The sequence below is a fragment of the Haliotis rufescens genome, unplaced genomic scaffold (assembly GCF_023055435.1).
Source record: "Haliotis rufescens isolate VD_foot unplaced genomic scaffold, xgHalRufe1.0.p SCAF_3, whole genome shotgun sequence".
Taxonomy (NCBI): Eukaryota; Metazoa; Mollusca; class Gastropoda; order Lepetellida; family Haliotidae; genus Haliotis; species Haliotis rufescens.
In genome coordinates, this window is record NW_025964001.1 from 36507380 (window position 1) to 36533513 (window position 26134).

At 40.9% G+C, this 26134-nt stretch overlaps 1 protein-coding gene across 3 annotated transcripts; it reads right to left on the reverse strand.

Annotated features, from left to right (window-relative positions):
* Positions 1 to 1492: 1492 nt before the first annotated feature.
* LOC124119068 (4-coumarate--CoA ligase-like) lies at positions 1493 to 25782 on the reverse strand. Of its 3 annotated transcripts, none has more exons than XM_046481465.2 (11): positions 25474 to 25782; positions 14021 to 14324; positions 10562 to 10769; positions 9335 to 9453; positions 8264 to 8466; positions 7402 to 7573; positions 6626 to 6794; positions 5801 to 5898; positions 4160 to 4387; positions 3118 to 3283; positions 1493 to 2728 (listed from the first exon to the last, which is right to left on the reverse strand). In XM_046481465.2, exons 2-11 carry the CDS (start codon positions 14309 to 14311, stop codon positions 2613 to 2615), a joined length of 1770 nt encoding a protein of 589 aa, XP_046337421.2. In that variant the 5' UTR covers positions 14312 to 14324; positions 25474 to 25782; the 3' UTR covers positions 1493 to 2612. The 3 variants fall into 3 exon arrangements, with proteins under 3 accessions (XP_046337421.2, XP_046337438.2, XP_046337429.2); XM_046481482.2 differs by lacking the exon at positions 25474 to 25782 and adding an exon at positions 18023 to 18136; XM_046481473.2 differs by lacking the exon at positions 25474 to 25782 and adding an exon at positions 16451 to 16578.
* Positions 25783 to 26134: the final 352 nt, after the last annotated feature.

Below are 26134 nucleotides of genomic sequence, written 5' to 3' on the forward strand. Positions count from 1 at the left end.
AAACGTAGCGGGTGACCTTTGACGTCGGCGTACACGTCTCCCGATCATGTCCCAGACGCGCTAACCATTGCATTCTGGTGATGTTTTGCCCATTTGCAATGCGTGCACGGTGGGTACGAGCGTTATTGTCTTGAAAGAAAAAAACGTGGACCAGTCGGGCGCAACTATTGGCGCCAGTATGATGTCTCGGTAGTACTATCCAGAGGTCCTTCCATTGACAATATGCAGTGGCGTTCTGGCAGTCAAAGACATCCCGGTCCATATCATTACAGACCCACCTCTAATATTTCGTCTCCAGACACGCCAATGCCTATCCAGAACATCTGGGCTCATCTGGAAACATTACACGAGACCATCGACGATTCATTGAAGGTTACAAAAGAATGTTATGGGTCGAAGAATGTTACCAAGAATGAAGCAATCTCAAACTAGCCATACTTGGGTTACAACGATGTAATAGAGGGTTCAAGCCATCTTGACACTAGCTACACCAGGGTCTCTTTGTAAATTAATTGATAAAATGTTCCAAAGGCGCTTGACAATCATATAATTCTGTGTGCGCTTTTCTACATGCATGCCATCATGCTTGCGAATAGTAGAATTTTTGCTTGTCATTAATATTAGACTTGTAATGTTTATGTTCAGTGTCGATGAGGATATGCATGTATGCATGTTCGTAAGTGTGCCTGTATATGTGTCTATGATTTTATACCTAGTGTCTCGTAGGCCATACCTCTCTCTCTCTCTCTCTCTCTCTCTCTCAGATCAAAGTGTGACATGGTACAACCATGTATGTTCATCTGAAGTGAAGGCACAGGCGGTAGTCTATTGGGTAATGTGGCCACGATTTCCATCGGTACAGTGGCTGAAGCTTTTTATTTTACTCCGCGTAAGCGGAGCATACCCAGGGAACCAGGCTGAGGTCACGTCAGAACGACCTTTCATCCGTCCAATCAGAAAATTTCTTTCGAGATGGTTTTACGCCGCTTTTAGGAATATTCCAGCAATATCACGGAGGTTTAACCATGCAACCTTGAAAGGTTTAACATGAGGCATTCTGAACGACAATTACGGGCTGTTCCACTGATTCCTTCAAAATCATCGTCAATCTCTTGCTTCAATGAGATAAACATTTGAAATGGAAGAGACTTTCCATATCCCCCGGGAAGTATTGCAATACAGTCTCGGCGAAATAGACATTCAAGAATTTTATTTTATTAAGTTTTCAAATTTTGAATCGAGAACTTTGTTCAAATATTTTTCAAAGCGTAGTCTGGAATTGAAGTCGCCAGTTTGACTCAAGTGCCGTAAACTCGAGAAAGCTTCTTTCTGATTGGCTATTGTCGATTTCCTGTTAGATATCTCAATGGTCGGTCAGAGTTCCTGAGAGGACGTTCATGTGTGACCTGTAATGGGATGCCCTCATATCTGTGCCATCATTAAGGTCAGATTTTAATGAGATTGGCACCACACGAGACAACAGACGTTTGGAAACGATGTAAAGTTTATTACTTAAAATTAACTTCATTGTAGTTTGCCTCTTAACGTCATATTGACATCTCTATATATCATAATACAACATGTAACAATACAAGAAACATGATAAAACTATCAGGTTAGATGTTAGAACGCCGTTATTAACTATAAGAAGGGAATTAAAAATGATATAACATTTAAACTACCAGGTTAAAGAAAGTATACACATAAAATTGGATTTGACCAAAACATTACAAACGTTAAAAAAACGTTACTGGGCTGAAAAGGCCAAAACACAACAATGATACCCGTATAAGACACGTCACCATCGAATTACCGTTTCTTGTTTCGTTTTTAGTCACCATCAAACAGAGGTGTAACTTTCTTTTGCCCAGCAGAATGGCATTATGAGCGTTGTCTAATGTGTTTTCGCTTCTCCGTTATACACAATAGACACAACCACTAAAATATGCCTTATAATAGACCCCTGAGATATGTTATCTTGATCGTAGAGCTAGATTACTACCAGAATACACCATGTTATTATGAAGGAACACATTGCAAACACCTGTATTTTAGAAGTATCAAACTGAATATATGAAGCGCCTGTAAAATATAAGCTCCCACTGCGCAGCTGCGTATAGTGGCATCGAAAATCATGATCGAAAATGTCGGCCTACTGACTTGATAATACTGGCAAAGACCATTTTCCGTTGAGTAAGGACTTGTTTATTCTTGAGTCCAAAGTGTTTCTATACTAAAACAGTACTAAGTACCGACACATAAAAAGGTGCTATAATATTTAACACATATGAATGTTATAAATCATTGTGTATATCAGCTAGGCTGAACAAGCAGACTGAAAGAGTTGAAACGAACAACTGTACCAAGACACCAAGTATCTCAACTCTGCACTAAAATATAGTAACACAGCAACGCCCGTGCTAACAACCACATCTTAACGTGGTGGTTGCATACAAACATTGTCACCCCCGACGATGATACTAAAATCCTCTTCAAAAGGTCTCTCGTTTCAGTGCAAGACTCCATCCAACGTTTGACGTTGGTTCCGTTGGTATGTCAACAAAAGGTACAACAACGTTCAGGCAATGTTATGTTGAGATCTGTCCGTCAGTCTACCCTGAGAGATTATCCTTCAACACGCGCCTGAGAATTTTCCCGCTGGGGGATTTCGGAATCTCCTCGATGAACTCCACGCCTCCTCGTAAGCTCTTGTACGACGCCATATTGTCTGTGGGAAGATAAACAGTTTACATTATCTTTGATGGGTTTCATCGCTTTCCATTTTATATTATGTTTATAAAAATATGTGTTCTTTCATTAAATATTGTTTATAAGTGAGTAATCAATCTTTTTTTTTGAAAGTGTTTTTTGAACGAATATGATAATTATTCATTACTTCTTACGGGATGCGCAACTGTGCTAAGAAAACATCAGATGGGGATCTGTTTTAAGGATGTCTGACGTTTTTTATGTCAACACGGCCAAAGTAGGTGCTCGTAATTGTGGTAAGGAAAGCATTTTCGATGGGCGTTTAGTTAGTATTTGAATGTTGGTTGAAGTTCAAGTAACAGTATTATAATTGCGGTATTACCTTCAAAATAATAAATTATTGCTTACCTTCAACAAATTTGGCGATTTCCTCCTTGCTGACAGGAGAGTCTGGCTTCTTGACGACGTATGCGCGGGGGAGCTCCCCTACCCCCTCCTCTGGCACACCAATCACCCCCACATCCTGTACGCCTGGGTGGGTCAGTAGAAACGCTTCTAGTTCCGCTGGGGGCACCTGCAGAATTATTCCAAATAAGTTTTTGTTCTGTTTTTATGTTTATTGTTTAACGCCGCACTCTACCATTCAAGCCATATGACGTTGGTCTGTCAATAATCAAGTGTGGACCAGACAAACCAGTGATTGACATCATTAGCATCGATCCACACAATTTGGAACCGATGACATGAAATTAACCAAGTCAGCGAGCCTGACCTCCATCATGTGACGCTATAATTTAGTTCGATATCAAATTGTATACAAAATGTCTATTAACCATGGAGTAAAGGCCGTCATTTAGTACGTACTATATGTGAGGAAATAAGACAATATGCGGTTTACTGTGAAATAAGGTGTCCCTTCCTGTACGAGGTCTCATATCGTAAGACCGCCTCCGTGGTCTAGTGGTAGAGCGTCCGCCAAGAGAGCGGAAGGTCCGGGGTTCGATCCCCGGCCGCGTCCTACCAAAAGACGTTTGAAGATGGTTCTTGTTGTTACCCTGTCTGGCGCTCGGCATTTAGGGGCTAAAACAAGGACTGGTCGGCTCGGAGTCAGTATACTGTGTCTGAGTGTGGTATTCATGTTAAACTGCGGCATGGTATCTCAGTGTGCTAGCACTATAAATCGGCATCAGTCCGGACTACTACAAGCAGCCACACACACACGTGCATGCACGTCGCTATATAAGTGTAATAATCTTGGACGCGACGTTAAACCCCATTTCCTCACATCCTCCTCTAATATCGTAACGAAATAAGCCGAGTGCACACGAATGTCTGATCCTCTTTCGTGACTGCTCGTGTCATTTCGGGACAAACCGATAGCGACTTGCATGTCGCTGTATATGTCTTTGTTACGGAAACGGGCGAGTGGTGACGATGAATGCTACCTCACCTGGAAGCCCTTGTATTTAATAAGTTCCTTGAGTCTGTCCTCGATAACCACCCGACCATCCTCCTGCAAGTACCCGAGATCCCCGGTGTGCAGCCACCCGTTCTTGTCCAACATGGCCGCGGTGGAGTCAGGGTCGTTCAGGTAGCCCTTCATCATCTGCGGGCCTTTCGCACAGTATTCGCCTAGCTCGCCTTTGCCCAGGGTTTTGCCTGTTTCCGGACACTGGATCTTTGAGCAGAGGAAAGACAAGTTAAAGTCACCTTGCAATGTTCCCGAGAACTAGCCAGTCAGTACGGCTACCGTAAACCCTTGAATGAACGCCCAGTGTATGTTTATTTCAGAAGGTCATTGAATAGCCAGTCGTTTATTCAAGGCAGACGTGTATTCAAGGATATACGGTAATTTGTGATTTATTTCAATATATCGAAATAATTCGGACGGAGTAAAAGATCTAAATTTAATGAGAATTTGATTATTTCTTTTTCAAATATTCGTGGATGATAAAAACATGATTTAACATGACAAAGTAGAGACAGTTTAGATAACAACTTCTTTATTTACTGTAAAGGCGACGTTTCGGTATAGATCCTTATCCATAAATTATCTCCACATTGTCATCCATCAACTAAGTCATACCTATCAAATAATTCATGATTTAACACGTCTCTAAAATCTAAGAACTTGAACTTAGTTCTCTTTAGATTTATAAAGAATCATTCGAAATCTCTTAAACATTTCATTTGTAACAAAATAATTATCAACATTCCTTAATGAAATATGACATACACAATTTTACATTTGGGTCACACAAAATGAATTGAATAATGTTATTGTATCATGGTTCTAAACGGCGAATGTGTTGATGTGTTGTGTTGTATAATAATCCCATCGGGCGGACAAGCTAAATATTTAGTTTGACTATCATAACAATACTTGGCACATTTGAATATTCAATGAAAGATAGAGCTCGAGGGTCAAGGATATATAATGCTGTAGCTCATAAACAATTTACGTAAATGGAAGGTATACATAAAAAATCTTGGTATAGAATTAATATAAGCCATTGTCAGAGTGAGTAACAGGGAACGGCCTCAGATGATGTGGGTCTTGCAAGGACGTCAACAGACTGTTGATATACAGCCTCAGTCATGGACAAGATGGAAATTCAGTAATGGTAAAAACGTATTTGTTGTTATATCTGTACCAGTGGCTCTCTGATATTTCACAGAAATACCAAACGCCTTCAATGTATCCGTTTTAACGAAATAATCATTTATAACATGTTTTGCAAAACAGCAGAGGCACTGATTATCCATACATATAAGACTAGACCATCCGGTGTGCAGAGTTACTTCCCTTATGCGTGCCAGAACCATATGATCGTTGGTTCGAATCCAATATTCTTGGTTTGCCATTACCATACCCTTCATCAAATCGGAAACGTCCAAGACGTGCATCACTTTGGACTTTTCTCCCACTTAGCCGACACGCCGTGATTTAACAGACTGTTCAAAGCCGCGTTAAACCAAACTCGCTCATTCCTCAAGAAAAAGGCATGTCTGAGTTGTACTGCTGCTCTATCTCATTTCCGGACCACTCCGAATCGATTCACATACAGGTGAATGCTGGGTAATGTCTTACCTTCACCGTGGTGTTTGGGACCACGTGGCCAATAGACCCGGGTTGACCTGGTGCAGTATCAACGTTGATCACAGGGGATGCCTCCGTCAAGCCGTACCCTGAAATATACAGGTAACTCGTTAATAACAAAACTGGCCGACACGTTTGAGTGCGTGAGTGAGTATGGTTTTACGCCGCCTTTAGCAATACTCCAGCAATATCATGGCGGGGTACACCAGAAATGGGCTTCACACATTGTACCCACGAGCAAACATATACAGTTAACATGTTAAAGAAACGGGGGGCAGAAAGTTTGGCGCAAACATGTGCAGTTAACACGTTTAAGGCAAAAGTGACCAATAATGTTTAATTCTGTGTTCCCCTCAAATTATGTCATTTTGTTAAGGGGAGTTGAAACGTCTCGTCATCGTGTCAAGTTTGGCCTACCCCGAAAACGAAACACGGGAGACTTATGACGTAAGTCACAGGAAAGTAGTTTCATACAAGGTTACTCCAACTATTGATCAGGTTCTTCTTTGCAAATGTGATAAATCGATTGAGATGCGTTGATAAGATGCAACGAACTACCAAGGAAATTGAACAGTAACATAAGCACGTATATTGGGAATTTATTCAAAGACAACTTTGCTAAAGAGTGACTCTGCACCACGAACCTGTGCCAACTCTCGCGCACGCCAGAACCCCGTGTCAAACTGGGCAACTGTCTCGTGTCGGCGATGGCATTACCGGAAGTAGTATTTTCTGAATCCCCAATTTACATAAATGCATTTGATTGGTTCAGTCATTCAGTCACAAAAGCAGCCATGTGGAGTAGAGACAACTCACCTTGATACACAGGGGCCTTCAACCTGTTCTGGAACTCGCTTGTCAAACCTTCTCCAAGCGGCGCGGCTCCACAAATGACATACTTCAGGTTGGAAAGGTCAAACTTTGAGACAACCGGATGTTTGGCAAGGAAGAGAACTATGGGAGGCACCACGTGAAGAATACTAATCTGTGGAATAATGGACATGTCAGTTTTACACCTTGAATGGTTTGCCCGAGCAAAGTCCTCCTTTAATGAAATGGGTGCATGATAGGGTACACATAATACACGTTTCGGAGAGGGGTCCTTTAACTTAGGTCGTAAGAAAATTGAACGGATTATGATGTTCAAGCGCGGATTATGTTGCTCAAGCTTCTGGATATGAGTGCATTAGAAGTGTTGTACGCCACTTTTGGCAATATGTCTGCCCTCCCACGGCGGGTAATTAACAGAAAATATATTGTCATATATTGTTGCGATATGGGTAATGGAACGTTTCAACCCATGGACCTCGATATGAGATGCCAGAGTTTATTTAGTTTTATTGTTTTTATTTGTTCTCTTCCTTTAGATACTAATATCTCATCCTCTAATGGAATATGAGGCTATATATTTCTCTTGGAAAACGTTAATGTTGTTTTTAACGCAATGTGTTGGTACAGGTACTATAATCCACGCTGTCTGGGGTATCATGAAAGGAGTACTTTGCACCTATCTGTTAACATGCACGGGGTCTTTTAGACGAAAGGGTTAAGGCTATTCCCATGAGTAAAGACTTGATTCGTTGTTGTTGTACCTTGTGTTTTTGTAGTGTCGTCAGGAACATTTCAGGATCAAAACGAGGCATTGTGTAGAGAGTGGCGCCATCTTGCAGCGCGCCAAACTGGACGGGTATCATGCCGTATATGTGATAAAATGGCAGCACGCCTATGAAGTTGTCGTTGCCTTGGTCTACCGTCAGTGGTTTTCTGCAAGAAAGTATAATAGATTTATACCAATTTTATATACGTCCCTCCAAATCGTATGGCGGTAATAATGCTCTATGAAGAAGTAATAACTCGACAAGGAACGGCCCCCATACCGTAATAGATATTGTATCTGATCCTGGTTTTTTGTCGAACACAGAGACGGCGGGGTAGCCTCGTAGTTAAAGACCCAGGTTCGATTCCCAAACATTCGCGTAATATGTGAAAACCCACTGTGATATGAAGGGAATAGTAGTAAAGCAACCTTTGGTAAACTAGTATCTGGCATATATTGTAACTGTAGAAATAATCAGTTCATAACGATGTAACAGGAAGGTTGATCATGCGTTCAACACCTATACGAACGAACGAACGAACGAATTATCGGTATCAATACTGCCATTAAGCTGCCGACTTATTTATTTACTTCATGTATAGTCACAAACAAAGACAAAATTGTATTCATTCCGATTGAATTTAGGTTACACTGTTTATGTTTCCATATATCGGTTCAGTTAATACTCTATGCCAGCTAAATCGAAACTGCCGGAACTATCGTATATTTTGTTAAAGTTATCTAAAAACGACACCTATACATGTATACCTTTTGTACGCACGCTCGTACGCGCACGCGCACGCACACGCACATGCACACACACACACACACACACACACACACACACACACACACACCTGATCTGCTTGAGGTTGGCTACACAGTTGTGGTGCGTCAACATGACGCCTTTAGGAAGGCCGGTGGTGCCACTTGAAAAGGGGAGTAAGAGCACGTCGTCCTTGGGGTTGACGTTGACGTTTTGAGGCAACGCTGCCCCGTCGTCCTTCATGAGTTCCGACACGGGTCGACAACCCTCAGCTTCACCCAAAGCAAACAGGTCCTGATAAAGAAAGGGATGAGGAATCAGAGTTAAGGTATGAGATTCTTAATTGAATAACGAGGGTCTTGATGATAACTGCTGGGTGAACAGACGCATAGTTCGAACAAAGTCACTTCCCTAAACAGACATCGCATGTAAAATGTGCTTTTGTGTGGGGCAGGGTCGAAGCACTAGAAACTCTCAGGAGTCAAGCTGCCGAACATCGGGATCCATCCACCTACTCTCCGCGACCAACGTTACTTCCCTTAGCTTGATTTGAGACTCGTGTGCCACGTGCCACGGGTCTTGAAAAGATTATTTTTCCTGATACGAGATAGTATAAAAGCTATGTATTTCAGCACCAGGCCATCACGTGGCTCTTGGTCAAATACACAAACAGCTTTAGTTCCAAAGGAGAAGGTCCATCTGTAAGACGTGGTTCAACGAAGAGACATTTGAACTTACTTAAGTTTCCTGAGTATAAGAGGTATATTTACATCAGGTACGTGTTATAACAGGCATGTCTCTAGCAAGAGTGAGTGAGTATGGTTTTACGCCGCTTTTAGCAATATTCCAGCAATATCACGGCGGGGGACACCAGAAATGGGCTTCACACATTGTACCCATGTCGGGAATCGAACCCGGGTCTTCGGCGTGACGAGCGAACGCTTTAACCACTAGGCTACCCGACCGCCCTCTAGCAAGAGAAATGGGGGAAAAACAGCACGCATTCTGTTTAATTTTTTTCAGTAGTCATTTTGAAAAATATACGCTAAAGCTAGTACCACCTTAGTATCGATACAATCCGTACCTTGGTGGTGTTAAGGTATTGGTGTCATGCGAGTGCGCCTTACCAGTGATATTTAGATCATACACGACATGTACATACTTTGACTGTTTTCTGTAGGATGGGTGATGATGACAGCGCTTCTTTGACTGTTGGGAGAAGAGGGGCGATGGTGAAGACAGCCCTAGCCTTCGACATCTCCAACTGGCGGGCTAACTCGCCTGCAGCACAGACGACAATATAAATGAGTCATTTGTAAAGTAAATTGTTGAAAATTCTGGTTGGGACACACTGAAAACGCAAAGTGGGATTTGGGAAATATTTTTTAGCGAACTGACAGAAAACAAAGAAATGGGTAGGTGGTTGTGAGGCCTGGAGGCGTGCAACATTGCTTATCAAGACTCAAAACTCACAATACGTTTTTAAAGTGTTTCAGTTTATACTCATGGGAACGGTGTGGTCACCTGCAAAGAGTAGACATGCCAGTGCTGTAGCTCGTGACAGAATACTACCTTGTGTGTGTATCAAGCTTAATGGGTATCGGGTGGTCAATAAGGCTTCTCGGTATGAATAGTACAGTGTGACAAATGACCAACAGGAAAGACCTGAAGCTGTGGCTCATCCCTCGTTTTCTGGAGGTGTGGATCGTACCTCCATCACTGATCAAGTAATGGTTTGTCTGGTCCAGGTTCGACATGCTTGCCAGATTACTCATAAATTACCCATCAAACACTTCCAGTTCTATAGATTAAATTGATACAATGTGGTGGGGTAGCCCAGTGGTTAAAGCGTTCGTTCGTCGCGCCGAAGGCCCGGGTTCGATTCCCCACATGAGTACAATGTGCGAAGCCCATTTCTGGTGTCCCCGGCCGTGATATTGCTGGAATAATGCTAAAAGCGGCGTAGAATCATACTCACATATGGCAATGGAAACTTTTCGGAAAGTGTAATGAAGTTCTTTTATATAGAGCAGTTCAAAATATATTATTGCAAGTCAAAGATTCAATTAAATTGATGATGTCATCGATTTATTCAGACATAAAGCTCCTTATCTTCTGCTATATTTGATTTTCGATTTTATGTTTGTGATGATGATTATGATTATGGATGATGTATTTCTGGTCCAGTAAACAAGATGTGCTTTTTCCCAATCAAATCTAACATTTTAATAAATATGTTTGAATAAAAAAAACAGCTTAAACCGAGAACCGTCTCCATCGCTCAACACAGTTTAATCATTTATAAGGCAGCATGATTCATGGCAGGAAATAGCCAGGTGGACGTAGAAAGTTCAACACTTGGCTCTCGAGCTATGATCACGTGACGCACCTGCAGTATACGCGGGGTTTGCCGGAGTGACGACAATGCCACACCATGCAGCTGCCAGGATAAGTATACAGTATTCCGGAACGTTGGCGCTGAAGATGGCAATGACGTCGCCCTTAGTATAGCCGAGCCGAGTGATGGCGCTAGCCACCTTGATGGCTGCCTCTTGTAGCTCCGTGTATGTGTAACTGCGGCCTGTGGGAACATCGACCTGTATGAACAGCAGAGAAAAATGAGAATTTGTGTGATAATGGTTGGGTGAGGTGAAATGGGGTTTAACATCGCCTTTAAGAGTGTGTCCCTCACATAGTGGCGTGCATGAACGTGTGTGCATGTGGCTGCTGGTACCAGTGCGGACTTGCGCCAGTTTAACATGGATACCCCACTCAAAAACACAGTATACGGACTCCTAGCCGACCACTCCTTGATTTATTCCGTTAATACCGAGCAACAGCCACGGTAACAACAAGTACCACCTTTTAACGTCTTTTTCTTCCACTCTCCGAGAGTATAGTGATAGGGCATGTTGAACTTTTGCTGTTTTTGCGCTCAAGTTTGATTGTTTTTTATTAATTCAAAGGTTCAAGGAACCCATTGGTCCCATTTTTTTCGTCGGCCATTTTTGCGACCATCTTGGATTTCATATCTGTCCGAGGCAAGGGAGTTAACTGACTACAAAAGACCAGTTTCCAGCCTTGCCTATCTGGGCTGGAATTATGGAGTTATACTTTGGCTGGACTAACGAGTCCAATCAAAATCTTGTTTTAAAAATAGAAGCTCAAATATGTTGTTCCATAAATTGTTTTTAAATATAACTTGTGAAACTATTAACTTGGTCTCGTCGCTATATGGCTGAAATAATGCCGATGCGACGTTAAACTTTAACTCACTCACTCACCGCAATCAAAATCGCGTGACGAAATCGACATCCGAGTTGCTAAACATGTGTACCGCCAACTCGGCGTCAACAGATATTTTCCATATCTTACGTGCTCACGTGATTTGATGCACTTCGCGTAGTTAGACCGGTTATATTACAACATAGATTTTGATTATCGATAAGATCGTCTTGACTGGCCGCCGCCATTTTGTATGAGGCTACGATCGAGCCCAGAAATACCAGCCTAGTTCGGCAAGGGTGGAAAATGGACTTTCACAGTCAGTTAATCCCTTGCCCCGGGGAGGTGAAGTCGGCTGGAATTCCTTAGCTTCATCGTCGCGCCACCAGGGGCTATTACGAGTTATGTCTATGTCCCTCCAATTGACCAATTGTGAATCCACCTCTCATATCATTTGCATTTGCTTCAAACAAAATGGCGGCGCCCAGTCAAGACGATTTGATCGATAATCAAGATATATATTGTAACAGGATAACTTTGATCAAGAGGATCAACACGTCGACATTTTGTAGCATTCCTGCCCAACGATGCAAGTACTTATACTTTCAGAAAGCGCACGTGTGTAACCATGAAGGTGAAATAAATTGTAATTTGCATGTGGTACCTTCAGGTCAGGAATGAGAAAATAACACATTTGAATTAAAATACATATGTAATATACAAAATATACTTTGTAATATACATTGTGTTACTGTATTTTCGAGGAACAAGAGGAATTAACACAATCATAGTGGCATTTATGATAAATGTCTAAAATGTTAAAAATGTTAACTGAATTGAATGGCATACAAATTATTTTGTTGCCACACACATGTTAGCAACATTGTTGCATTGTCTAGAATTGAACGAACAATTATAACAGTGACACAATGGGCAGAGTGGCATAAAACATGTTTTGTATATCTACATTGGTAAAGTTATTAATAATATTTAATCACAAACATGTTCAAAGTAATAGTTGCTTTGTTGTAATATAATCTAATAGAACTAGATCAGAGGAGACAAATGCAGATATTGTTAAAATTGAAACCCAAAACGTATGTGTGTTATTTTTATAACCTTTATTCATTTCTCAGTGAGTGTTCCCTTCCTAATGCTTAGGATACTGTATGTTTACTCCAGTAGCAAGGCACGGCAAGTATTCACGCTGTACAAAAGTGTCCATACCTCGCCAAACGGAAACCGGGTCAAAGTTTCCCGCCTGACCCATGACAGAGCTTGACTCCCTTTGCTCATTGAGCCCGGCTAACAGAAACGTGTTAAGTGTAATAACTTACATTAAAAAATGTTATAGCCATTTTCATGATTTATGCATTTCGTATGTACACATACCATTATACATGTGTGAGACAAAGATATGGTTTCATTTAGAAAAATTGTTTTCATCTCTGTAACAAATACTCATATCATAGGCATTGGCTCCCTTTGGCCATCGTGCCCGACTGGCACAAACGTCTTTAGTGTAATCATTTACAGTTAGGAATCTTTTAAGATATATTTTCTTAATTATTTGTGTATTTCGCATGTACACATAATACTGTGCAAGTGTGAGAACAAAGTAATGTTTCTTTTCAAAGTTTGCTTACATCTTTCCAACTAATATTCGTCCCCTTTTAACGTTCTCAAAACAAACAAAAAGCACGGCGCCATAATAAAACGGGCCTTACCTCCCGAATTGCATCAAATCTCTTGAGCACCTTGATAAGACACATGAAACGATTTGAAAAGTATCTGTCGACGCCCAGTTGACGGTACACGTGCTTATCAAATCCTGCTGTCAGTCGAAATCTGCGCTTTGAAATCCATGTTGTTTACGAACCGGATGTCTAGTTCATTACGCGATTTGGATTGGACTCAGTGCATAGACTCGTTAGTCCAGCCAAAATATAACTCAGGAATTGTCAAGCCTTGTTCGGTAAGGGTGGAAACTGGACTTTCAGTTAACTCCCTTGCCTCGGGAAGATGGGATTTAAAAAAAGGTCGTCATGTTTTTTACTATTTTTAATCAATAAATATCTTTCGATTTAATTCAAAACAAAAATTCAAATGTCATTCAATTTGATAAATGCTCAGGAATGGCTTGAGTAGAAATTCAAACATAAAATGCATTTCAAAAATAGAAAAGGTCTCAGAAACCATTGGATATATTGTTTTCACATTTTCCCAAAGTATGTTCATGAAATCCATCTTTACTAAGGTTGCAACTTTTAAGCTTAAAAAAAAATTAAATTTGGAAATGGTTTACAAATTTCAAATTATATATTTTTTCAAAGCGAAGTTTAGTTACAGGTGTTAGTATACCTTTACCACGATATCAACAACTGGGTATGGGTAGGACATGGTTATATAGTTGAGAGTTGCGTATGCAGATTAACATAAACAACATACAAAGAACCCCTCAGTCCCAATAATTTGTCGAATAAATGGGTAGTGACCATGATAGGGGGCTCAGTGGTTGATGGCGCATCATTGTACTCCGACGGCATGAGAAGGTGTTCATAATATCAACCACTGGTTTGTCTCGTGCGATTTTTTTAGAAATAGAAATGTGATAGCTACTCACCGTTGCTGTGAGTTTGGCATATGGCTGCATCATCTCCAACACATACTGAGCGAAGTTCACATTGGGTATGTCCTCATCGGGGAAGGGGCTTCGGACGATGTTGTCAGGGGAGATAAGTGAGCTGAACGGCCTCGCTCCCAGAGTTACCCGCCCTGAAGCTTGGGTCACCCTGCTACAAGACGGGCAGACGGACCCTTTGGGTGACTGAAGGACCCGAGCGGTCGCCGGGAGGGGGAGGCGAGATCCATCCCTCAGACAGCGGGAGATCGCACGAGCGGTACACGACCTCATTGTAGTAATTTATCTGAAATTAAAAATAATGTCACTTTTATGCACATCTTGAAAACATTTAGGTTAACTTTGCCTTTGGGCAAATAATGCGACAAGGTTATAATACGTTCCACGAAACGCCAAGATACGTCATCTTTGAAACACATGCTCCAAGATGTTGATAAAGATCATGTCAAAAGTGAAATGAAGTTATTTTGTTATTTTGGGGGGTTAAAAACAAGCTGGTTTAGCAAATCTCCAGTGTAGCCCAATATGTGGATTTTTCATATTTCGTTTTTCATAGTAAAATCACTATTCCGGTGTATACTGCCCTAATTCAGCCCGATAAGTTAGGGAGCCCCAAACAGCTGATCATCACAACCGAAAATCTTACTCAACATCATATTTTACCCGATGAACATGCATGGTTTAAAGTCCCAGGTATCACCTTCCTATCGCACCCATGATGATCCGGGTTAGAATAGGTATTCAGCAACCCATTTTGCCTCAAAAGGCGACTACCGGGATCAGGTGGTCGGGTTCACTGATTTAGTTGATGCAAGTCATCGTATCCAAATTGTGTGGATCGATGCTCATGATGTCAATCACTGGATTGTCTGTTCCAGATTCGATTAATTACAGACCGCCGTCATATAGCTGCAACATTGCTGCGTGCGGCGTTAAACAACAACCAAACAAACGCATTCCTATCGTAACAGCGGGCTCTTATTTACAGTGTGTGTGACCTAATTGGTGAGTGTCATCATTCCTCTAAGACGTTAGTCGGTCGTGCGATCAACCACGGGTCTGTCTTGCCTGTGCTCAATTATTTACAGGGAGCAGTGAAGCAGATGAAAAAATGAATTACTTCTTTGACAAGACCCCTCATATATGAAACGTCTCAGCCTGCAGCGCATGGCGAGGTACATGTACAAAACATTTTAAAGGTTGATGAATTCGCCCTAACATAAAACATAACGTATTTCCCCAAATGGACGCTGGTGAGAAAAATAGGCGTCAGGTAAAACATTTGGTAGAATATAACCAAGGTATCTTAAAAACACAGGACCCATGTTCAACAAAGCGACCTCAGCATATGTTGAAGTATGGGGGTTGAGATTGTCTTCGTGCTAAGATCGTTTTTGGTACATGGACCATGTCTCTGCTACACGGCGGGTGTATGACGGAAACACTATGTTTAGCGTGACTTTAAGAGGTAATACGGTTTTGGGCAACAAGACCCCCTCGAGTCTTTGTAACGTGTAGCTTCATTATTTATACAAAACGTAAACGTGAAAGAAACGGATGGCAGATATAGTGCCACAAGGATGTAACAATTCGTCTTAGAATAAGGTCAAGGTCAAATTAGTCATCTATGTCGCCTAACGGGGCCAGTAGGAGTGAGAGACATACGATGTCTTCCTCTGTCCAGAGTCCAATGATGACTTTCACCCCAGATAAACTTTTGACAACCCGAATCCTTATGTTATATGATTTGACACTGGGTTAATGATAAGGTACATTATACTGCAAATAATTTCTACAAATGATCGGAATTTTTGGGTGCATAGTTTAAACGACAACGGGTTTTTTCATATATTTCTATAATAACACATTTTATTTACTTAAATATATTCAGAAAAATAAATATTTTACACCAGGAGAGAGCGTCCAGAAATACCAGAACGACAAACAATTCCATTACAATCGTTTACTACCATTATAATATATCCTACAATAAAAACAAAAATATATAATATCAGGGATGAGAATATACAATAATGACATTAAAATTCATGTAACTTATAACGTCAGGTTTACTTTACAATTTCAAGTATCTTATTCAGTAGGTCAGGTGAAATAGAGTTTACCATGCCGCAGTTTAACATGAATACCCCACTCAGACACAGTATACTGACTTCGAGCAGACCAGTCCTTGTTTTAGTTAGCCCCGTTTGTCGAGTGCCAGGCAGGGTAACAACAAGTACCATCTTTTAACGATGGTAGGATGCGGCCGGGGATCGAAACCCGGACCTTCAGCTCTCCGGGTGGACGCTCCACCACTAGACCACGGAGGCGGTTTCTTATTACGTAACACATTGGTATGAAATTCTTCATGATAATATATGCTGTGGTTAAGAATGAAATATCTAGTATTACCGTCAGACCCACGCTTGCCTTTACAAGCACACCAATGCCATTTCGTAGACAAAATGCCGTGTAGCCCTCTGCGTTGTAATTCTTACATATTTCACATATTGCCTTTGCATGTTCCCTTTGGTAATAAGCATTCACGAAGTGTCTATCGAAACAATAGTATGACGTCATAGAAAGGGTCTCGTGACGTGTTCGGTCCGGTTTCACAAAGCGATCTTGGTTCTGCGTATGTCGTAACTCCTTGGATGTAACAGACTTACGATGATCGTAGCGTTAAGATCACTTTGATAGTAACCCATTGTAATTGGGAAAATTTGGAAGTTATGTTAAATAAAGTTACATAAATATTTACTTATAAGGTGCATTGCGTTTTATGGATGCATATACGTAAAAACCAATGTAGAGACGCTAATTTACGCAAGTGTGCACAGCTAGTTAACCTCATTTAAAAAAAACACTGAAGTTTCAATGTACATTTATATTTTTATTATTCATTTATTTATTTTCTGCCTGTTTGTTAAATCACTGACACAAAAGCTTGTAGACAACAAAACGAAATCGGTGACGTCCTTCAGCAATATTATGCAACCCAAATTCCGCCCACCCTGTAACAGCCAATCCGGAAACAGTAGTCCGCACAGGGTCATGGACATCACTGGGTTTTTTCCGTTTATGAAAAACTAAACGCAGAAAGGGCTTTGTAAGCCAAACAAATGCCATGAAATTACTTGCAATTTTTTTAAAGTTAACATTGAGGCAGTAGCGGAGAACAACATTGTCCGTCACGACGTTTCAAGGCTGCTTCTTTCTTCATCATCTTACGCTTACGGGACAAGACGTTCTGTGGAGATCAGCAATACTGAGTTATCCATATGGAACGTTTCATGTCTTCAGGAGTTAATACATTTGTTTTCGTAAGCCTACTTTTGGGCCTGAAAAAAATATATCCAATCCCGCCCTTGCAATATTTGGCAAGTCTAGATTACTCCAGTATCTGAAAATGACAAGACTCTCTGGGTTCTCTTTTTATTATATTTCATAACTATAATTTTACAACTGTTTATATCTGTAAAATATGTTCATTTCAGAGACTAGATGTTAGTCTAGCCTAAACTGCATGACACATATAACCAGGGACCGTGGTCCAAATACTCAACTAATCCTGTCACAAGGTAGCTCCACTCTGTACCTGACATAAAAATCACCAGCGAGAGTCTGGCAGCGAGAACACTCCCCATGAAGGTTCATCGATCGGGGGAGGTATGTGCATGCATGCGAAGAATGGCGGGATGGCACTAATCTTAATGGCGGAAGCTTTATAACGGCACGCAAACAAAGGGATAACATGAATTAAAGTAAACACAGGTTTACGCATCCCAAACCAAAAACATACAAACAATAAACACAATCCTGCAGTATGTTATAACAACGGTACTCAGCACCTATTGAGATGTCCGGCTGTAACTATTCACAACAGTGGTTTAGCTAATAACATCAACACAACAACCAACAACAAATCCCCGGTGCATAGCGTTTTATCCACAAGATCTGTGGAGTAGCGTTAAAGGTTCTTACCGGGGGCGCTATCACGCCTGCTGCTGCGACGTCGTCGGTGGGACTGATAGATACAGATACGAGACAAGTCACCAGGGGGTTTGGATATGTGTGAACTTCGCTCCCATCGGCTGTCTATCGAGAGTCCTTGTCCCGTTATGGTCAGATATTGATTTGGGTATCTCAACAATGACATCTTCTCGGCTGTGTAGGCACGTGTTGTGAAGGTATGTCTGTACCATGCATGAATATGTAGACACGTGGGGTGGGGGTGTGTGTGTGTGTGTGTGTGGGGGGGGGGGGGGGGGGGGGGGGCTGTACCACGTATGAAATCTAAGTTCGTTGTGAGTCCTGTAGGTGTATAGGTGTTGTTTAGGCTGTGAGACGATAGCTCATTTCGTGTGTTTAATATAGAACACACCAAATGTCCGTTTAGCATTTAAACATATTCCTAAATATATACATGTTTATCTTCTAAGCACATATTTACAGTGTACATCAGTCAAATTAACAAACCCACGCGTCAAATTGACTTGTCCCTAGCTGGGTAGAAACGAAAAGTCCCATTTGACTGTTGGATCGACATCGTCATAAAGTATCATGCATCACTTCACCTTGGACAGGCTTAATGGTCGCTCAATTTAGGATCACCACTGTTCAGTGAGTGAGTGAGTTGGGTTCAACGCCGCTTTTAACAGTATTCGAGTTATATCGCGGCGTGTCGGCTTAATGTGGGAGGAAAGCCCAAAGTGATGCAGGCCTAGGTTGTTTACCACTTCGGTGAAACCCACGAGCACAGGTATGGTGCTGACCAACCTAGAAACATAATCGGGACGAACCGGGATTCGAACCCACAATCATAGGTTTCTGGCGTGCCCAAGGGACGCAACTACTGCACATCGAATCGCGCGCCTTAGACGCCTGGGCCACCCGTGCCCCAACCACTGTTCTGCTTTGAGAAAGGTGGAGTTCACTACTCAGTACTCTTTTGGGGCGTGTCACTCTGTCTCCTGTCACCAGGTATGGGTTTTGTCAAAGAATTAGTTATGATAAAACATTGATCAGACAAATGACAAAATATTATGTTGTTATATTATATTTTTTATAAATAACATAACATTTACAACACTATATATGAAGCACAGTTACTCTTTTCCGTCAGTATATATTCAAACTCGCTCCCGGCTTTCAACTTGATTGAGTTCAAGTACTGTACAGAACAATGGGATGACGTCACAGGTGTATCACGTGTTTCCAACTTTTACGATCATCTGAAGTCAGTGGATCGTCAGAGATAGTTGACTAGGTTGCGCGATTGTTTTACAAGTTCTCTCTTCAAGTCGATCAGGTTTTTCTTTCAGTGTAGCTCACAAATTTAGTTTTATGTTTTCATTCCCCTTCAACAACAAGGTGGATGCATTTTAAAGTTGGTGTTTGGATATCACATAACGCATCGTTAATCACAGTACATGGTAATATTCGCAGCTGCAGCACCACGGCCGAAAAAGATAGAAAAAAACGTCACTGAAAGGTGCAGTTATTTTGGGGAGGTTATGGGAACGACACTTTACAACTATAAACGCGTACCCGAGTCCTACTTAGCGCTAGGTCCATGTATACGTGTCTGGGCCATATCTCTCAAGTTGGACTATACGCGGTGAAAGTACATGAACTCTCGGCGGTTGTTTGTCTAACTACCAGGGCTGTCAGTGCAAGTTTTTTTAACAATTATCTTTTTATTTCAGACATCCCTCTAACAAATAATAATAAATGATGTAAGAAAAGATTTATTTCTTTTTGTAAAGAAATTGGAGACATGAACAAAACATTCACAAAACAGGTTCACTCTCCGGATATGTGGATCCCTGTTATAAATAGAGGCTCCTGTCCAAGATAGTGGGTGCCCCATGTTAAATAAAGTGACGTAAAAAAAAATTATTTTTTTTATTTTTTAAAGAAAAAAGGGGACATGGTCAAAACCTTCGCTCATATATTCACTCTCTGTGTATATGGATGCAACAGATTTATGATACGCCGAACAAGCAAAAGAGAAGAAAAGAAGTTTCAATCTAAGCAAGTATGTCCAAGGATGGCACTCTCAAAGAGAATGGTAGAGCATCCATTTCGGATTAAGCTTCACTTGTTGACTTTTAGCATAATATAAACTGTTCAAACGATGACATTCACTTCATATGCCAAACAAAGGAAATAATACATTAATGTCATATGTCATATGTCATTGTGCAACGCATCATTATTTAAAAGGCAACATTGGCAATAAGGACGCTATCCCAGAAATAAGTGAGATGGTACGCAAAGCTTCAAGAACCGATATTACATTGGCCAAGAGACATGTTTTAAAACGGCATGACAGGTTTTATGCAGAATACTATGGGTTATTCCAAAAGAGAATTCATTTCGATGTCAGGTATAAGCAAGTGTTCTTATCACGTAATTACTATAGGTATTGTTGTGGACTTGGTCGTAGTTTACTATAGGTATAGCTGTAGACTTGGTCGTAGTTTACTATAGGTATAGCTGTAGACTTGGTCGTAGTTTACTATAGGCATATCTGTAGACTTGGTCGTAGTTTACTATAGGTATAGCTGTAGACTTGGTCGTAGTTTACTATAGGTATAGCTGTAGACTTGGTCGTAGTTTATTATAGGTATAGTTGTAGACTTGGTCGTAGTGTACTATAGGTATGGTTGTAGACTTGGTCGTAGTTTACTATAGGTATGGTTGTAGACTTGGTCGTAGTTTACTATAGGTATTGTTGTGGACTTGGTCGTAGTTTATTATAGGTATAGCCCTAGACTAGGTCGAATACTTTTAGGACTGGAAGCAATCAGTTCAAACAAAGATAATAAAGTCATGATATCTTGTATCACGGTGCGTTAACATTGACTTCGAGTATACTTTGTTTTACCACTATAACATGCCACAGATATACCTATAGGCGGGTCTGCACTGATTAATTATCGGTGTTATCAAGGAGAATGTCTCGAGGCTATGTTGGTTATCAGCCAATAGTAATGCTTAACGTAATTCGGCCAAGTTTTGTGATTGCTATCCAAAAATCAGGTCACTGGGACAATGTCGAATGACACCCAGACTTGAGAGAACAGGTTACATAAAGACCTCAGGCTGCAAAGTGGAAATTGAAACAACTCGGTCGGAGCACATATTGCACAGCCAGTCCCATTGCTCTTCCTAATTATCAAAACAACAAACGTAAATTGTTTGTATGTTTGTGTTGATCTACGTTCATGAACTCGTGTAACACATAAACATTGAGTAGATTGCGTCGATCACCTGAATTGTATTCATGTTTCCAACGCTATATACAGTCCAACAATGTTGTGTAGAAATTACGGTTGTCTCGAATTAAAGTTTGACCCTGCATATTCCTTCTTTATTCATCATTATTTGACATCTGAATGTCGAATCGGATGTGTCGAAGTAATGGTTGTCTCGAGGTCGTTTTCCAGTCCCAAAACTTGTACTCAGATAAGTCGAGATTTAAATTATTTTGTCGTTGTTTGTTTGTCGAATATGTTTCGTGTTATCCATTCTTCATGCAAAACGGTAAATGTATCCTAAGTTCATTTTCGATTGTGTCGAATCTCGGATAACTAGAAGTTATCGACACAACGGTGATTGACTGTATGTAGATTTGAATGTGAGACGATCAAGGTCACAAAACTGTCAAAATAAATCAAAATATGATTAATAAATAAAGAGGAAGGGACTTACAAACCTAGACACGGGACGAACTGGGATTCGAACCCACGATTGTAGGTTTCTGACGTGTCTGAAGGGCGCACCTCTTCATAGTGATTCGTGGCGCCCTAGACGACTGGGCCACCCGTGCCTCAAAATACACACGACTTAAGGAAATACAACTTGTCTAAGCGTCTAAAGTTCACGACGGACAATACTCCGTGACATCAGTCGCATGTACCTCAGGTTCAAGTGAGTTAAAACGTTAACTTATATCAATGGTTAATCAAATATCAATTAAATTATATCGTTCATTTAAGGTACGAGACCTTCACACGGTCTAATGATATACCGTAAAAAAAAATGTTATATGAAAATATTTATTGGCCTTGGAAATTATGTTGACATATACAAGCGTATTTCAGATGGCACGTACGCGCGGCTTACGTGTGTCAACATTCAAGCAAATATACGTAAGACATATGCATGTGCAAATAAACTTACAAACTAGTATTCACTGGGTCCCGTTGCACACAGCTATATAAAGGCTGTACTACTGTCGCACAACTCTCGCTTTCATTAACGTAGACTAAAAACCCTGGCGCTATATGGGACCGGTCATTTAATATTACGGTAGGAGGGTTGTTTTGTTTTGTTTTGATATCATAAATTAACGATTTTGACAACTGGTAATAGTTTTAAATCTGGAATCGAATTTGATTCGTAGGTTATAATTAGTGAACGTTTCATTTGTTGAAGAAACTAATCAGGAACATTGTTGTTAAAAAACATTGTAGAATGTACAAAGCTATTTCTGTCTGCGTCTATTATGAAACATACTATATGACATAAACTAGCTTTAGAAGTAAATGTTGGAAGACCTGTAGCGATCCTTGCTGCTTCTAATTCTACCATCTCCAGTCTACCGGTTTACTCTTCACAACCATCCCAAATACATATTCCAAAATAGGGCGTATATTTGGTCTGTGTTCAACAGCGCCTTTATAAGAAGTACATCTCAAGTTTTTAGATGTTGATTTTTTCCACACCATGTACATGACTTTTAACACCATCGGACAATACTACGCCAACATGTTTCTGTGTATCTAAGTACTGATAGTAGAAAATTAAATCAGGTACATGGGCTAAGTTACGGAGACTAAACATCATATATCATTTTGCTAGGATTGAACTATACTAGCCTTATCTGAAGCGCGTCTTCTAGTGTAGTTGAATCACTGCTAAGGCATTTGTGTATAACTTCTACTCACGATACAGCAACGCCGGTAGATGTATAGTCAGCAAAAGTCGAATTATATTTGACAGGGATTTAACTAAATCATTAATGTACACCATGTTTGTGATTTCGCCCTTTGGAACCTTGTTTTAACTGAATATGTAATTAACCAATTTACTTACCCAATTCAATTCAATTCTTACCCATCGGCCAATTATCGCCAATACAAATTACGTAATATATTACACATGCTTCAGCATCCATTAGCGGTGTTTGTCGGCAGAAACACATCCACCTGGAGTAGACGTTAATTGCCTGTCAGGCCGATCAACATGGAGGCGTTGCCTAGCTCAGCTGATCGCCCTCCCTTGTCGTAGGCTAAGTCGTCTTTTGATCGTTACTAAACAAAGTTATGCCACATTCTGATTAAGACTTAAAGTATTTAGCTAGAGGGTGATAATGGTTAGCTGTGTGCGATAATCTCACGTCCTGGTGTGTGTTGTCATCGAGCCGTACAAACACTGTGGCGCTTACCCACTGAAGTTTGGTAATGGTTGAAGTGTAGTATGTTTGACAATAGAACGTTATTGTTAAGAAATTGCACTGTTTGCTCTGTTGTGACATCATGCTACTATAGATCACTGACCTATATGCTAAGTTTATACAGGAGCGTGCAATCTTTTTTGGGGAAAGGGGATGTGAATTTTGTGATGAGAAGTGAACAGTTATAAGTGCTATGCCCCAAATCCTCGAAAATCTGCGTTTAGAAGCCTCGGTGGCTGAGTGGGTCAGATTGCTGGCGATTAGGTGCCCCACTCTGACAGTGTGGGTTCGAATCATCCCAGATGAGTCTCACCACCCCCCCCCCCCCCAGAAAAAAAAGTACTGGAATCTGTACTTTACTAAGAAAGTGTTAACATTTGCTATATGCGTTTTGGCAGATGCCTTGTTTTTATTGAGAACATATATTACAGTTATGAGTTATAGTGCTGGAAAACGTTTAGCTATAATCCCTCTCACCACCTATATATATTTTGAATCGGGGGGGGGGGGGGGTCGCACATTACTTGAGTTGATATTACAACATTACAGAGACCATAACATAGATCTATTTTATAGTCTGTTATATTATACGCTGGTAAGAATTTGATCAGCTCATGCAGCTGTTCTGTAAAGATATTTTATTACCGTTGTACATTCATATTTCTAACAAAATGCGTTTAAATTCCTGCAACAATTACAATCCCCTGAACACAACGGTATATGTCAACGGCACTTATAAATCTAATGCTTTACACTCAAATCACTACTATAAATATATTTATGATGATTATAAAGCGATAAAAACGATGATGGTAATGGCGGCTACGTTTCAGATTTAATTCTAATGGTATGATGTACAATTGCAATAAATTTAGACCGTTAGTTTAATCATGGAAATATTTCTATACTACACAAGAGTTTCAATGCCTCGATCGATTAAGCGCGTCAGATTTATACAGTACATGTACATACAATACTCTACACAATCGCGGAGAGATTACGCTGAGGGGTTACGGTTGAATGTATTACAAAACCAATGTACACGCCGTGTGTCATGGGCGGGTAAAATAACATAGTTATGCTTGTGTTCTCGCGAGAGCAGAGCAGTACGACGACAAACATCTGGCTGCCCAAGTCTTTGAATGGCATTTAGAAGACATCTGGCTGCAGAATTCAACCGAAACTCGGCCGTGGTGAACAGGGGGCAGGGAGGGGGCATTAGGGTATGCGGTCTTACAGACCCTGATACAAATATATATCAAATACAGCCCATGCAAGACTATAATGTTTGGCAAGTCTAGATTACTGCAGTATCTGAAAATGAAGAGAGTCACTGGTCTCCCTTTTATTATATTTTTATTAAGATAACTGAACAACTGTCTTTTTTCTGTACGGTATGTTCATTTCAGAGACTAGATGTTAGTCTAGGTATGCGGGAAAGTTGTCGATGCTGGGCTGTGTTTATGTTTAGGAATAGCCCAAGGATGTGATCAGCAGCTGAATTGTGAAGAGGAAAAGACTGGAAGGCGTATAAAATCCATCCAGGCGTTACAGCATACTGCTAGTTAACAAGAATCAATTCGTGAACCTTCTATCCGGAGACTTTTGTACTGTGTAATGCATACATGTCGTCCAAAGAGTGCCAACAGCGAAATCATATCCAAACAACGCCCACGTGAATATATTCCATAGCATACATTGCATTAACAAAAGTCCCCATCACGGCCTAAATAAGAATGTTACCACGGGTTATTTAGGTCCGTGGCTACACTCAACGAAACGCGAATGTAAATAACATTTTTGGCCTAAACAGCGAGAATCCCTTACAGATACTGCGAGCTGCTTGGGTTCGTGTGGTTCGTGCAAAGCTGCAACTTTACTATGATTACTATTGTGTTGGCACCAGCGTTTACGGGAAGTCATTGCCATGAACATTAAGCTGAATATTACATACATATTACATACTTACGTTTAGGTTTTGGAAATGTAATCAGTTGTGAAGAGAGTTGAGGGCGAGTTAAGTCTCCTCCCGCGGGTGGTTGGTTACGTCTGCTTGTCTGCCTGGGTGCAGGGTTATAGAAAGTGGACTTTGACCGGTGTACGTTGTGCCTCGTACCCAAAGTGTTGGGAGCCTGCAGCGAGCTGACAACCCCCTATAACAGCTGGAGGCGGTGGACGTGGATAACTTCGTCACGGTCGAACTACAGGGTTCAATGCATGTTATAATTAAGGCAGAATCTTTAAGGGTTCCACATGAGCGGTTTCCAGTGAGAGCTTGTAAACAGGCCAAGGGCGCTGTGAATAGGTTCACTATATTTAGGTTATCTGTATATATAGCTTCCTATTGATGGCTGAGAACAAGGTGGGAAATTGTGAGAAGACGTTAATGGGTAATAAGAGTTTTACGGGCCGGTCAGTGTTGCATATCTACATTTTGTCCACTGGTGTAAACTGACACTTAAATACACGCATGGAGACAAGAGAGAGAAGAAAGTTAATATCATCTATTGTGAGTGAGTGAGTATGGTTTTACGCCGGTTTGAGCAATATTCCAGCACCAAAAATGGGCTTCACACATTGTACCCATGTCGGGAATCTTCGGCGTGACGAGCGAACGCTTCAACCACTAG

Coding starts and splice junctions, on each gene's coding strand:
- LOC124119068 (XM_046481465.2), bottom strand. CDS start 14,311: ATGAGGTCGTGTACCGCTCGTGCGATCTCCCGCTGTCTGAGGGATGGA. Junction 9,454..10,561: donor AAACCCCGCGTATACTGCAG/GTGCGTCACGTG, acceptor TCTGTGCTGCAG/GCGAGTTAGCCCGCCAGTTG. Junction 5,899..6,625: donor GAAGGCCCCTGTGTATCAAG/GTGAGTTGTCTC, acceptor TGTATATTTCAG/GGTACGGCTTGACGGAGGCA.